We start from the raw sequence: 14650 nt of genomic DNA, 5'->3' as shown, positions 1-14650 counted from the left end.
CAGAGAATGCTACATTTAACTCTAGCAGTGAAGCAGAGATGAAGACACAGCGGTTTTACCTGTCTTGCCTCAAAGAACAGAAAATCGAGGAGCTGAAAGAAAAACCCCTTACTGACCTGATAAAGAAGGTGAAAATGCTAAAATATTGTTAAAATAGAATAAAATCCTAACTGAGTGATATTTAATTTGTGAAAAAGTAAAATAATCGTATCATGTATGTAAGGGTAGGGTCCTGGGGTTGTTGTCATGTCATCCATGTTTCCCTCCTCTTTGGGCGCCAAGCAAGGGTCACATGAGAGGTCTACCCTGGGGTGAGTTCTTCTAGGCCATGTTAGGCACCTGCAACAGGATCACTCTTCTACACATGGGGTACCTTTACTTCTGTGCTGTTTTCATCAATATCCTGGGACCCGACTGGGGTCGCTACTGTGGGGCATCAACTCTCAGGGATTAACATACATCAAGTACACTTGCACCATAACTGTTATCCAGTTAACTCTCAGCTTCCCATGACAATGTAAACCTTCACTATAACTTGAATTTAGGGGGAAAACGCTGAGCCTGGTCCACTTCCACTCGTCTAGCGTTTCGCCGCTACCTCAATCCTAGTAACAGTATGGGGTCCCACCATGCACCTAGCATAGACTATATGCATACACTTCACTTAACTCTTGCTTTTCCATACCTGTGTACAGGTTGAGAATCTCTGCTGCCCAAGTCTGCTCCCAATTCTATGGGAGATGGACCGCTCATGGAGAGAGTGCCAACAACAACTTCCTCATTGCAAGAGGCTGTCCTACCTGTCACAAGCACATGCTTCATGACAGGCTGCTTGGTACACCTTCCTTACCCTTGGCAACCACTGTATCTTCACACTTCAATAAATCTTTGTACTTATATCTTCATTCCTCAAAATGCTTTAGTTACCTGAGCTGTAGAAATGTGCCGTTTACTTGCATTAAACCCCTTGAGTAACTTCTGACCAGGCAGGAATAAGGTTTCAAAAGCTTTACTGGAAAAAGTGCAAAAACATCACAAAGTTCAACATGCGAGAACAGTCCTTTCCCTACATCTCTAATCCTAACTCAGACTGCTCCGGCATACCTGCAAAGGTAGAGTCCTTGTATAAGAAGAAGATCTATCAGTGGCATTCCCGAGTGGCTGGTGTCTTCAGGGACAAACCCAAGTTTCCGATGACCTCCTACATCACAGCAGTTGCAGAAGTTAGCTAAATTCTCTCGCTCCTCATTAGTGCAGATTTTCCGACTTTCTCCCATTTGGGCTCTTTGCTCTGGACAATGGTCCCTCTCTTATAACACAGGATCATTGGGTTGAACCCAAAAAAAACTGCTAAACAAAAGAACCAGGAAAAACTTTAACTCTCCCTCTGGGGAGCACCTAACTAGCTCAATTTCAACCCGCTTACATGTATAACCACCACTATTCTTCTGCAGCCTGTCACTGTCTACAAGCATAGATTCCAGCAACCTTTGCATATGATTTCTAATGGTGGATTTCCTAATAGTGAAAACAATTAATTATGTCTGGGCTATGTAGATCAGTATAGCTGATTGTAGAGTCCATTGGGAGTGTATGTAACAGGGGCCAATGCAGGAAAACATTTGGGAGACTGAGACAGGACTCTGTCACCCTATACCAGGAATTGCATTGACAGGATCACCAAGTATTATTTTAGTAAAAGTTGCAAGTTTAGAAAATGAGTTTTGAAATTACAATGAACTAGAACTATAGGCAAAATTTTTTTTTTTGTTCATTTTGGATAGAGTAAGGAAGGCTTATAACCCCTGCCAGCTTTTTTTTTCCATCTATGTTGCAATGGGGAGATTTTCCTTCACCATAATAGGAAGTGAGAGGAAATCCCTGCAAATTAAAGAAATCCATTGGAGCCACCCAGGTCACTACAACAAGTGTCCCCATTGTAAGATTTCCCTTCTATTACTGTTCTGGGAACAGCCCAAAAGTTGGGATTTTATGTTAGTTTCTCTTTTGATGATAACGGTAAACAGGACAAAAAGAGAGGGTAAATCTCCCTCATGTGTTCTAATCCCTCTCCACACTATCTAAAAGTTTAAAAAAAAAAGCCTTTCGTTACTTCTTAACTAGTTACTTAAAGGAGTTGTAAAGGAAGAGGGTTTTTATCTTAATGCATTCTATGCATTAAGACAAAAAGCCTTCTGTGTGTAGCAGCCCCCCAGCACCCCCTAATACTTACCTGAGGTCCCTCTCTGTCCAGTGATGTCCATGAGTGTTCTCGGGCGTCCGGGACTCTGCCTCCTGATTGGCTGAGACACTGTCACGGTGCCATTGGCTCCCAATCAAAGTAGGTTAGCCAATCAGGAGAGAAAGGGGCCAAGGCCAAATGGCAGCTCTGTGTCTGAATGGACACACGGAGCTGCAGCTAGGCTTGGGTGCCACCATAGCAAGCTGCTTAATGTGGGGGCACACGATAGGAGTGAGGGGCTAGGAGCAGCAATGAGAACCCAAGAAGAGGAGGATCCAGGCTACCTTGTGGAAAACCAACTGCACAGAGCAGTTAAGTATAACATGTTTGTTTGTTTTTTTTTTTGTTTTTTTTTAAAAACTAGACTTTACAATCACTTTAAAACTTATGAGCTTTAAGCCCCCGTTCACACTGGGGCGACCTGTGAGGCGACCTGGTCGCCTCACAGGTCGCCGCAGGTCGCCTCCCATAGGGAAGCTGCGGACCCGTTCTGATAGGAGCGACACAAGTCGCTCCGACTCAGAAAAAGGGTCCGGAGCTTCTTTGGGGCGACCAGGAGGTGACCGCCATAGACTTCAATGTTACGAAGTCCGTGGCGGCCGCTCCGAGGTAGCGGCGCGCTGCTCGCACCGCGACCTCGGAGGTCGCGGTGCGAAGTAGCGTCGCCCCAGTGTGAATGGGGGCTTAGTGTGTTTTTTACATCTATTTTAACAACCCCATCCTTTCAATGTGCATAGCTATTGTTTGTTGAATACAATAAGAGGCAGTGCACCAAATTCAGTGTCGTGTTTTAGACATTTAAATCTTTGAATATACTCATCAATTAGACCGCATTCACACTGCAGCGGCACGACTTCTGCACTACTTCGGGGGCGACCTGTGAAGTCCCGTGCACCGCGACTTCGGAGCGACTTGCACAGACTTCATATAATGAATGTCTATGCAAGTCACTCCGAGGTCGCCCCGAAGTAGTACAGGACCCTTTTTCTAAGTCGGAGCGACTTGTGTCGCTCCTATTAGAACGGGTCCTGTAGCACTGCATGGACCGTGAGGGACCGCGATTTGTCAGGCTGACAAGTCGCCTGACAAGTCGCGGTAGTGTGAATGGAGCCTTAGGGGACACCAATGTTTATGTAAAAGGAAGTACTCATGAATAACAACATCAATCAGATAAGCTCTACTGAGTGATAAGCACTGATTGTATATCTGATGGACGGATTACAGCAGCCAGTCATGATACACACTCTTGCTCATGTTGGGGGAATTAAAACAATTATGGCAGATTTTAAAAATGCTCTTATGCTGCTAAATTAAAAAAGGCAATGTTTCACATTATGAGCACTGCTTGTTATTATTTTGGCACATTTCTGATGTGTTAGAGCAGGATTTCTCAGCATGGGTTCCACAGAACTGGATTTCAGGAGACATTCCCAAGCATTGCTGGCGGCAACTGTTATAGTGGATTTTTATCAACCCAACAATGGCTTGTAGAAGACAGACTATCTTACAAAAGGTTTTCTGCAAAACTCCTTTGAAAAGCAACTGGAGAAAATGAACTGAAACAGTTTACCACCACAACCAATTCATCTTTTCTAGGGTAGGTTAGAGTGTGAAAGCCAGTTTTCAGTTCCTTAGTGGATATTGAACTGAACACCAATGAAGTGTTACAGTAGGTAATTATATTCCTCATTAATGTAGCATGTTCTGTAGATCAGAAAATTATTTCAGGGGTTCCCTGGGACCTCATTTATTTCTTAAGGGGGTAAGTTATAAAGTTTGAAAAAAGCTGTTCTGGAGGGTTATAACGAGCACAACAGGTAGTCAGGGGCACTCCTTATCACCCAAATCCTTGCAATATCTTCATGAAAATGCAGCTGATCAATCACTTTACTTAGAAGATGGGACAACTGTCAAACCAGGTGGGAACTAACATGGGTTCCAGTGCTCTGTAGACTTCTGCAATGATGGCCAAATATCCCCTTGCCCATCATTATCAGGGGTACATATGCCCAATTTTCAAAAAGTTAAGACAATTAAACAAGAATCCTACTTTATACCATGTTGGTTTTAAACATACTAATGTGCCAAAATGACCACTTTACAATGTATATTTTGTTGAAAAAAAAAAAAAAAACACTATGAAGTGAAGAGAATAAACTGTACCCGAAGTAACTGATAACTGCAATTTTGATACCCTAAAGTTATCACATTTATTCATGATCATACCACTGATGTTTTTATGGTGAGTGAGAGAGATATATTATATTCAGTGAGAGGTTTATACTACGATGTTGGTAATTAACACCAAGATGGGGGTCTACCAGTGAGTAAAAGCCTGAAAAATATAATTTACACATTGTGCTTTTTTTGTACTGTGTGTAGGGCTAATGCTATTGGTAAATCGAATAAATTCTAAAACTGTATTTTCAGGACACGTTTAAACTGGAACTTCAGTCAAAACTTCTTTTTTTTTTTTTTGGATAGAGCAGTGAAGAGTTAAATGTACTGCATACTTATTACAGGTCAGTGACTCAAAGTACTAAAACAAAAGGGTCACAGTTACAGCCAAGCAACTAGCTTTTTCAGATGTAGGGCTCAGCATTGGCAGCATATATGTTTTTCTAATGACAGGTTTCTTGTAAGTTTGGAAGGTTTGCTGTCAAGCCAAAATTTTACCATATGTTGTATGCATATACACAAGCGACACACAATATATAAAACTTGTGAACATGAAAGTCTCTTCTAATATACACAGATTAGTGTTGATTTTATTGGTGCAAAGTGTCAGGAAACTAAATACAGATTACTCATGAACTGTTAGATCTAGGATTACCCATAGCTGCGAGCATAGTAAAGGTTTCCATCTCTGCAGCTACACTGCCTTATCTCGGGTTTAATCATTATATATTTGTTTTTGAAACCTAGATGTAAGGGCTCTTTGAAATATCTCTGGCTGCCTTTGTTTTTAGTGTGAGTGCTGGGTGGGCCTCTGTGACTGGTGCAGCTGGTTTAGGGTGGCATTAAAATATTTATTTCCCCTCCATCTCCTGAGGAAGCAAAATTGTGAAACATGTTGAGATTCTGCTCTCCACCCACCACCGGAACATCAGACTAACAGGACCTCCAATATCTGTAACCAAATATATGGTGGTGGTTTTGTTCATATATAAATGCTTCTATGTGTATCAAATATTTTTTAGGTTAAATGTATTTTAATATGAAAATTCACAACAGTCAAACCAAATTATGGCTTGATATTCTATAAAAAAAAAAGTAGAACAAGACAATTCCAACAATCGTAAAAATAATTTGTTTTGGACATATAAACAGGAGACAAGTATTAGAGACACATATTGTATGGTATACAAAGTCAACGTTTCATAGTCAAAGAAGTCTTTCAATCTGAACATATAAAGGCTATAATTTAGCATTACTTTCTTGGTAACATGCCTTGGAAATAAGCATCAAAAAGCACAAAGAAAAAGAACAAACATTACCCTTCTTAGATAAAAGTAGAAACTTTTTTTCTGTTTTGGATATAGGGGTTTATTTACTAAAGGCAACTTTTAGTGCACAGTGGATTAGCCTTTAGTAAATAAACCCCATAGCGAGGAAGGGGTAAAACTTTTATTAGGTTTTTATTGCCGTCTGTGTCCCAAGTGGGGGGATGCACCCTCTCTGTAATCCTGGTGACCATTCTTATATAGACAGAAAGTGAGCTGGAGACGAAAAGAAATCTTTAAATAGGCAAACATCTTCTGGTGACAAGTATCTAAGATATTTTCTAGCTTTCTGCTGCATCTCTAGGTCAGGAAGTAAAGTTAAAGAGGCTTTAACCCTACTAAAAAAAAAAAGATCTGTGCTACTTTAAAGCATGGTAAACAGCATAGTGCTTGTGCGGTGCCATTTGTCCCTTTCTATGCTGTAAAATACCTGATTGATCCTACATGTTCCTGTGACCCCCTATGTCAACTGACCACGGTAATTATGTCTGCTGATCCATGATACTGTGGTCAGTTTATGTGCCTCCATCATCCTCCCCTCTGCTGTGAGTCTCTCCCTCTCCCCCTTCCATCCTGCCTGTCAGTTCCTAGTGTGTGTGAGCCGATCTCCAAACCTGCCCCTTCCCTCCTGTCGCTATTTCATGTTGCAGTAAAGTTTTTGATTACAATAACTGCCAGCCCCTCTGTTATAACAAGTTATACTACAAAGTGTATGTGTTTTTTATAATGGAGCTAAATACCTTATTTCACAGCGCTGCTGTGTGGTCACGTAACCTCCCGGCTCACATCAGAGGGGAATTTCAGCCTCTCCTGCTATAGTCCTCAGATCAGGGAAGGAGAGCAGCAGGATGTCACATGACTGCACAGCAGTGCTCTGAAATAAGTTATTTAGCTGCATAATTTAAAAAAAAAAAAAAAAAAACACATACACTGTGCATCATAGCTTGCTATAACAGAGGGGCTGGCAGTAATTGTCATCACTGACTTTACAACCACTTCAACTCTCCCCGACTGGAGACAAATATTTAAAAAAAACCATTCCCTGTTCTATCTAAAGCTAACAATAAAAAAAAAAAAAAAAAAAAAAGAATTGGCTTTGCGTAAATTTGAATATCCTTGGAATATATTATGTGGTTTTATCATTGACAATGTTATCCAACTTGGTTTTGCATTGTACCCTAACACCACAAATTCCTTGTTTTGCATTCCAGTACCTCTGTAGACCATTGTAGTAGCTTTGTCATAACTGTATTGGTAACAATATAAAGGCTATTAGATTGTAAGCTCCTATGAGCAGGGCCCTTTTAACCCTCTTATGTTTTATTGTATTGTAACTGTACTGTCTCCCTTTTTATGTTGTAAAGTGCTGCGTAAACTGTTGGTGCTATATAAATCCTGTATAATAATAATAATGTTTCTGTTAAGGTTGGTGGATGGAATATCTCAGGTACCTGGAGAGGGGATAACTTTATGGCTGTGCTAAAGACTGTCTCAGGGACGTACCGGGCGACACCATTCTTCAGTGTATTTGTAAGCGCGGACTCCAAGAGCTCGAATAGCAACATTATCCAGGTATCAGCATTAGACTAGACAGTAAATATATATATATAATAGAACAATATAAATATATTATGTGGAGGCATGTTTTTGGCACATAGAAATAGTTGACCTACTTAGGGGGCTAATTAAAATGCAAAACAGATACTGTTATCTACTACCCGACAAACACCACAGTGTTTACTCAGCACTGCTCCTGCATTTTATATACCATTCATAAATGAGATGTATAGAACCACACAACCTTGACAGAGAATAGCAGAGATGGCAGATTAAACAAAGAAATAGAGAAGGAAGCTGCAACCCACTAAACGGTAATTGATACATAGATAAGAGCAGTGAGACCTCTGTGGAGTAATTCATCCTCAAAGATCACAGTAAAAGTAATGTCTTCATTTTGTAATCCAGAATGATATAGGGAATATTTTTGAGAAAGCATAGGACATTCCCTAAAAATAACAAAAAAAAAATATGATACAAAAACATTATACAAAATCATTTCAAAATCACATATAAATTGTTACAACGTTTTAAGAACTTTCTTTTTTGTTTAACTTTTTAACAATATATGTGGATAGTCCTATGAATTAGATATATTTGTATTTTTGAAATCATTTTGTAAAAAATTGTAATAAAATTTTTGTATCAAAGCTTTTTTATTTTTTTTATTGAGGAATATCCTAAGCTTTTTCTAAAAATGTTCCTATATCATATCTAATCTCAAAGTCTGGGCATTCACATTTGTAATGCTGTTTGTTTGTTTTTTGCTTTATTAGGATTACAATGAAAGAGGCACAATTACCTCCCAGTTTGGAAGTTTGTAATGCAGCTTAATTTACCCATTTTCCAACAGTGATGTAGCAGCTTTTTGAGCACTTTCTTGGGTGGCAGTAAAAACAGGGGACAGAGTCGCAGATTTACTGCCTCCAGGCCATGCACCCAAGTTATTTATTTCTTTTTCCCAAACATATTTAATTGAAAATATATTTTGTGTACAATACAAAGAAGTGCCATTTGTACATTGTAATTACATATTTGCAAAACCAGAATTACAACATAAGAAAGGGGTAAGGAAAACAAAATGTGTAACCACAAGGAAGGGGGATAAAGAGAAGATAAACTCTGATTATACATACGTGTACAGAAACTGTTATAGGTTAACAAATGTGTCAAAAGCCCAGGGGATATTGCATATTCAATGGTGAGGGTTTGTATTATACGATAGCAGCGCATCCCATCCTCAAAGCATTTTTACATAAAAGAAGAAAGAAGGATGAAGAGCCTTGTCTAAAAGGTAAGGGTAGTAAAACGGCACTCAACATCCTACTCCTGGAGAGGAAAGTGTGCCTTGTTAACCACTTAAGCCCTGGAGGATTTGGCTGCTCAAAGACCAGGGCCTATTTTGCAATTCGGCACTGCGTGATTTTAACGGACAATTACGCGGTCGTGCGACGCTGTACCCAAATGAAATTTACGTCCTTTTTTCCCACAAACAGAGCTTTCTTTTGGTGGTATTTGATCACCTGTGCGATTTTTACTTTTTGCGCTATAAACAAAAAAAACAGCGACAATTTTGAAAAAATAATAATATTTTTCAAATTTTTTTATATGAAATTCCCCCCCCCCCCAAAAAAAAAGTAAAAATCTAAATTTTTTAACATTTTAGGCCAATTTGTGCTACATATGTTTGGTAAAAAAAATCGCAATAAGCGTATTTTGATTGGTTTGCGCAAAAGTTATTGCGTCTACTAACTACAGGAAAGATTTATGTAATTTTTATTGTTTGTTTTCTTTTACTAGTAATGGCGGCGATCTGCGATTTTTTTTTTTGCGGGACTGCGACATTGCGGTGGACAGATCGGACCCTTGACTGACATTTTTGACACTTTTGGGGGTACCAGTGACATTACTACAGTAATCAGTGCTATAAATATGCACTGTTACTGTAAAAATTACACTGGCAGGGAAGGGGTTAACTTTATTGGTGATCAGTGGGTTAAATGTTTCCCTAGGGGCCTGATTCTAACTGTGGGGGGGCGTGGCTTGTGATGTAACCACAGAGACATACGATCCTACATTGCAGGATCGCATGATCTCTGCTGTTACACCAGGAAGAATGACAGACGGCTTGGTTTACATTAGCCGCCTGCCTTTCTCCCTCTCCAGTGGGAGATCGCGAGTGACCGGCGGACATCGGAGCCGCCAGTCACTCGCGCGGGGATGTTGGTGAACGAGCGGGGGGCGGTAGCGTGCCTCCGGCGGCGCGCGCTCGCCCCTTAGAGGCTTGTAGGCGAGCGACGTAGCCCTACGTCGGTTTGCCTGTAGGGGGCTGACTGCCGTAGTAAATAGTCGTGCGGCGGTCGGCAATCGGTTAATGTAGAGGAAGGGTGGGAGATGGAGTATAAAGTGGACCAAGTTATTAGTACAATCAGGATTTCCTTCTAAAAAGCCTATCATCCGCTACCATCCCACCCTCCAAAAAGCGATCCATCAAAATAGTAAAGAAAATTGTTGCTTGTTGAATAGTTAAAATTCATGTACCTATGCAAGTTTATTTTTAGCTCCTTCCCATTGAGAAGATTTCTCTGCATTTCCTGTTCCAGGGATGCAACAGGGAGTGAGAGGTAATCTGTAGATGGGAATTTTCCTCTTAGACAGTTGCTAATGGAATAAGTGTCTCCATTGGAGGATTTCCCCTCTATTTGTGTTCTGGTAACAACTATACCTGACTAATGATATATAAAGACTGAAAGAAGACAAATGTATAGATGTAAACCGATACAATTATTTTTATTTTTATGATTATTATTGTTATTAGTCTATATACATTTACTGGAGAGTCAAACTGTGACAAAGCCCTTTACAGTTACATTACCTGGAATTCCTTTTAAATTCACATTGCTTTCTTCCACAGGTGGACCAGTCTGGACTTTTCCTTCCATCAAGAGATTATTATTTGAATAAGACAACTAATGGAAAGGTCAGTCAGTATGTTCTGTCCAAAGACTTCAAAATTTTACACATCTGTTAAAACTGCTAGGTTTTTCGTCACTTAGCATAAAAGCATCTGTTCATTTTAAAGAATAATTGTCTTTATTTAATATAAAAGCTGGCACATGGGAATCTTTAAAATAAATGGTCACAGCATTTTCAGGCTACATTCACACCTGAGCGTAGCTTTTTCGCACGTTTTTTACCGCGATTTTACCGCGATTTTTACCGCGATTTACAGGCGTTTTTTGTGCAGGCGTTTTTAGATTGACTAGAGACCAATGGAAAACGCCTGTAATCAGCCCAAAAAGAAGCTCATGTACTTTTTTGAGCGTTGGGCGTTTTGTATACAGCGTCAAAACGCTCAGATGTGAACAGGGGCCATTGAAATGAATAGGATTTGTCTTGTTGGGCGTTTTGAGAGCTGATCCTAGAGCAGAAAAACTCCCCAAAAACGCCCCAAAATGCCTAGATGTGAACGGAGCCTTACTGTTTTAATACCTTTTATTCTAATATATGCATTCAGACTTTAATCCCATTTAGTTGATGAAAATTTCATGAATGTGCGATATGGTGCATGATGTATTTTGTGTTTCGGGAAGTTTAAGATGCCATATATTATAAAGCTGATAGTTTGAAGTGTCATTACTGGAAACACACATTGGGGTTTATTTACTAAAGCATAGATCCCAACTGTCCCTGATTTAGAGGGAATATCCCGCATTCAGAACAAGGCCCCTCTGTCCCTCCTCATTTGCCTCTTATTTTGGTCTGGTCTATATAGCTGTATATAAAATGCACTACTTATCTATCAACGAGTGTTTTATAGTGCTAAACCTTTCATCCATTTTCTAAATTGCTGCATTTATAAATTCCAAAAGCCAATAAAAAGGAATAGTAGTGGTAAACAAAAGCACTTGTGGGTTTAACCAATCATTTTTTTTTGTACAATTCTCCTTTAGCCCCGGTTCACACTTATGCGATGCGGGAAGGCTGCGAATCCGCAGCCTGTTCCCGCATCGCAAACGCACCCCCGGCAGTTCACACTGCCATATGCGATACGCTGGGGGTGTCAATGTAATCTTAACGACACCCCCAGTTTGATCGCATATCGCAGTGCGATCTTGCAGTTCGCACAGGATCGGATCGCACAAGTGTGAACCGCTGTGCGATCCGATCCTGATGCGGCTGCCAAAAAGGGTCCTGTGCGTGTTTGCTGCGGGTGCGGTGCGAATTTAGCCATACAAAGTGTATGGCTAAACTCGCACCGCACAGCCGATCGCATGTAATGAAGGAGCAGTGCGCTCCGACATTACATGCAAACGCCACAGCCGCACAAATGTGAACCGGCTCTTAACCACTTGCCGGCTATATACGGCGGCGGTCAGCCCCTCCCAGGCAAAGTGACGTACCGGTATGTCACTAGCCTGGGAGCCAATAGGGGGGCGAGCGCGCCCCGCCGGAGGTGCGCTCCCGCCCCCGCTCGTTCACTAGGAAGCTCGCGCGTGTGACCGGCGGACCCGATGTCCGCCGGTCACTCGCGATCGTCGGGTAGAGAGGGAGAAAGGCAGACGGCTAATGTAAACAAGCCGCCTGTCATCCCCCCCTTGTGTAAAAGCACAGATCATACGGTCCTGCTATGTAGGACTGTAGATCTGTGCTGTTACACACACAGCCACATCCAATGACAATTAGAATCACGCCCCTAGGACACACTTAACCCCTCCCTCTCCAATAAAGTTAACCCCTTCCCTCCCAGTGTCATTTTTACAGTAACAGTGCATAAGTATAGCACTGATTACTGTAGTAATGTCACTGGTACCCCCAAAAGTGTCAAAAATGTCAGTCAAGGGTCCGATCTGTCCGCCCCAATGTCGCAGTCCCGCAAAAAAAAAACGCAGATCGCCGCCATTACGCATTAAAAAAAAAACAACAAAAATGACAAAAATCTTTCCCTTTGTTAGTAAACGCAATAACTTTTGCGCAAACCAATCAAAATACGCTTTTTGCGATTTTTTTTTTACCAAACATATGGTAAAAAAAAATTGGCCTAAAATGTTAAAATATTTTGATTTTTACATTTTTTTGGGGGGGAATTTCATATAAAAAATGTGAAAAATATTGTTATTTTTGCAAAATTGATGCTCTTTTTTTGTTTATAGCGCATGATCAAAAAATCGCACAGGTGATCAAATACCACCAAAAGAAAGCTCTGTTTGTGGAAAAAAAAGGACGCCAAATTCGTTTGGGTACAGCGTCGCAGAACCGCGCAATTGTCAGTTAAAGTCACGCAGTGCCGAATCGCAAAATAGGCCCTGGTCAGGAAGGGGGTAAAATCTTCCAGGGCTTAAGTGGTTAAGGGGGGCAATGCAGGGGGTGTGTCCTATGCCTACATAGTTTTGCTAAAAGATGTCCCTCAATCCCATCTCATGAAGTTGGGAGTTATGAGGATTTGAGACTGTTTACTTAACAAAATGAATGTTTATTGAGGTTAGTAAATATGGTGAAGCACTATTCACTTAGTAAATAGGGTGAAGCACCATTCACTTCAACCATATCCCAGCTCAAATCAATTGTTTTATTATTGGTCGCATGTGATTGAGTATTTAATGCAAACACAGCTTCACATTATTCACAAAACTTAGTGAACAGTCTTTAATCCTTTAGTAAATCAACCCCATTGCTGGTTGCACCTAACGTTCATTAAATAAACCTTCCAGGTCTCTAAAGAAATTTAAAAGTTAGTACCCTGTAATAGAAAACACAATATTAAATGCCAAAGAGGCTTAGGGAAGCTGCAGTGCTTAAACAGAGGAAAGTTATACCATGATCAATTTTTCTTTATCACAGTAATTTTCCTTTGTATTAAGACTATTTCAACCTGTTAAATTGATCGAGGGTCAATCAAATATATTATTGCTAGGCAGGATTATTCTTCGAGTAACATTCAATCATATTAGCAATCAAAAGCTGGTTAAAAGTTGCCTAAATATTGCCATGTATATGGCAATCACATAAAATAACTAATTGAAAACATGTTGTTGCTGTGTTTGATATCTAGTCTCAACAGAGATTGGTAATCTACTGTATATTGTCTCTAGTGGTTTATCTAGAAATAACAACAATATCAAAGAGTAAGAGTGTTAAAGCCCAGCTCTGGTAAGCTTTAATGTATCCCTTGCAGTGGAGCTGTGCCTGCACTGTAAGGATTCATTGCTTATTTAGGTCACAGAAAATAAAAATGGATTTACCAGATCCCCCACTCCTTTGTGCTGTTAGACCAGGATAGACTAGTCTCTGCAACATCTTCTCCCCCCAGGCTAGAGCAGTTTAAGGTCCTGACATCAACAAAACCAATGCAGGATACATAGCTTTGCACTGAACATGATGACCCCAAGGTACAATTTACAGGAAGCACCATCTGCCAGGGAGCATAGGATCAGGTAAGTAAAAGACCTTCTACTTTCCCCTAGACAAAACAAACAGTTAACTCTTGCAGTGTGGGCAAAGCCCCGCTGAAAGGGATAATTTCAAAGATTGCTGAAGTTGGGCTTTAAAGCTGAACTCCAGGAGTTCCGTCACTTTTCTAAAATGAGCTGGCTTTCTTTGGGGTATGTTCATTAGGGCACATACCATCTCATGGTCTTATCTCTTTTATTTACAACTGACTAGGGACGGGCAAACGGTTCTCCTGAGCATGAGTTCGGGCCAGACATTTGCCTGTTCAGCCATTCGCCGAAGACCCGAATTTGCAGGGTGTTTGCTTGGAGGTTCGCCCAGACGAACACCCTGCAGTGCACTGGGCGCTGCACAGTACATTCTGCATCCTGATTGGGCAAAGCATTGCCCAATTAGGGCACAGTGTAAACTGGTTGTTAAGGAACAGGGCTGGGAAGCCGGCTGCGGCATTCCTAACAACCGATAAATCATCAGTTGTCAATGGGTTTTCCCCTCCGACAGCTGAATATTAAAAAAAATAAATAAAAACTAGCGAAAAAAATGATGTGGGGCCCCCCCCTCCCACAGTCCCTACCAGGCTCTTTAGGTTTGGTATGGATTTGGAGGGGAACTTCACACCAAATTTTTTTTTTAAAAAATGCAGTGGGTTCCCCCTAGATTCCATACCTGACCCTTATCTGGGCATACATCCTGGCAAGTCAGTAAAGGGGGGAGGGAATGAGCGAGCGCCCCCCCCCCCGAACCATACCAGGCCACATGCCCTCAACATGGGGGGGTGATATCGGGGGGGCAGGGGGGGGCTCTGCCCCAGCACTCAGCATAAGACAATTGTTACACCAGCTTCTGTTGAATGGTCCTGCTGGAAAACCAGCATGCAGCCAACGGCGGCAGCAATGAT

The 14650-nt window shown here is 41.1% G+C and overlaps 1 protein-coding gene across 1 annotated transcript in view; it reads left to right on the top strand.

Moving 5' to 3' along the window:
• Positions 1-14650, top strand: part of ECE2 (endothelin converting enzyme 2) — a 91178-nt gene that overhangs the window by 45479 nt on the left and 31049 nt on the right. The window contains exons 5-7 of the mRNA XM_082251765.1: positions 4-128; positions 7171-7317; positions 10217-10282. Of these exons, the coding sequence (XP_082107891.1) occupies positions 4-128; positions 7171-7317; positions 10217-10282 (338 nt within the window). The remainder of the gene's footprint in view (positions 1-3; positions 129-7170; positions 7318-10216; positions 10283-14650) is intronic.

This window comes from Pelophylax lessonae, assembly GCF_965119305.1.
Source record: "Pelophylax lessonae genome assembly, chromosome: 3".
NCBI lineage: Eukaryota > Metazoa > Chordata > Amphibia > Anura > Ranidae > Pelophylax > Pelophylax lessonae.
The sequence above is the reverse complement of the archived record's forward strand: the minus strand, read 5'-3'. Positions and strand labels throughout refer to the sequence as shown.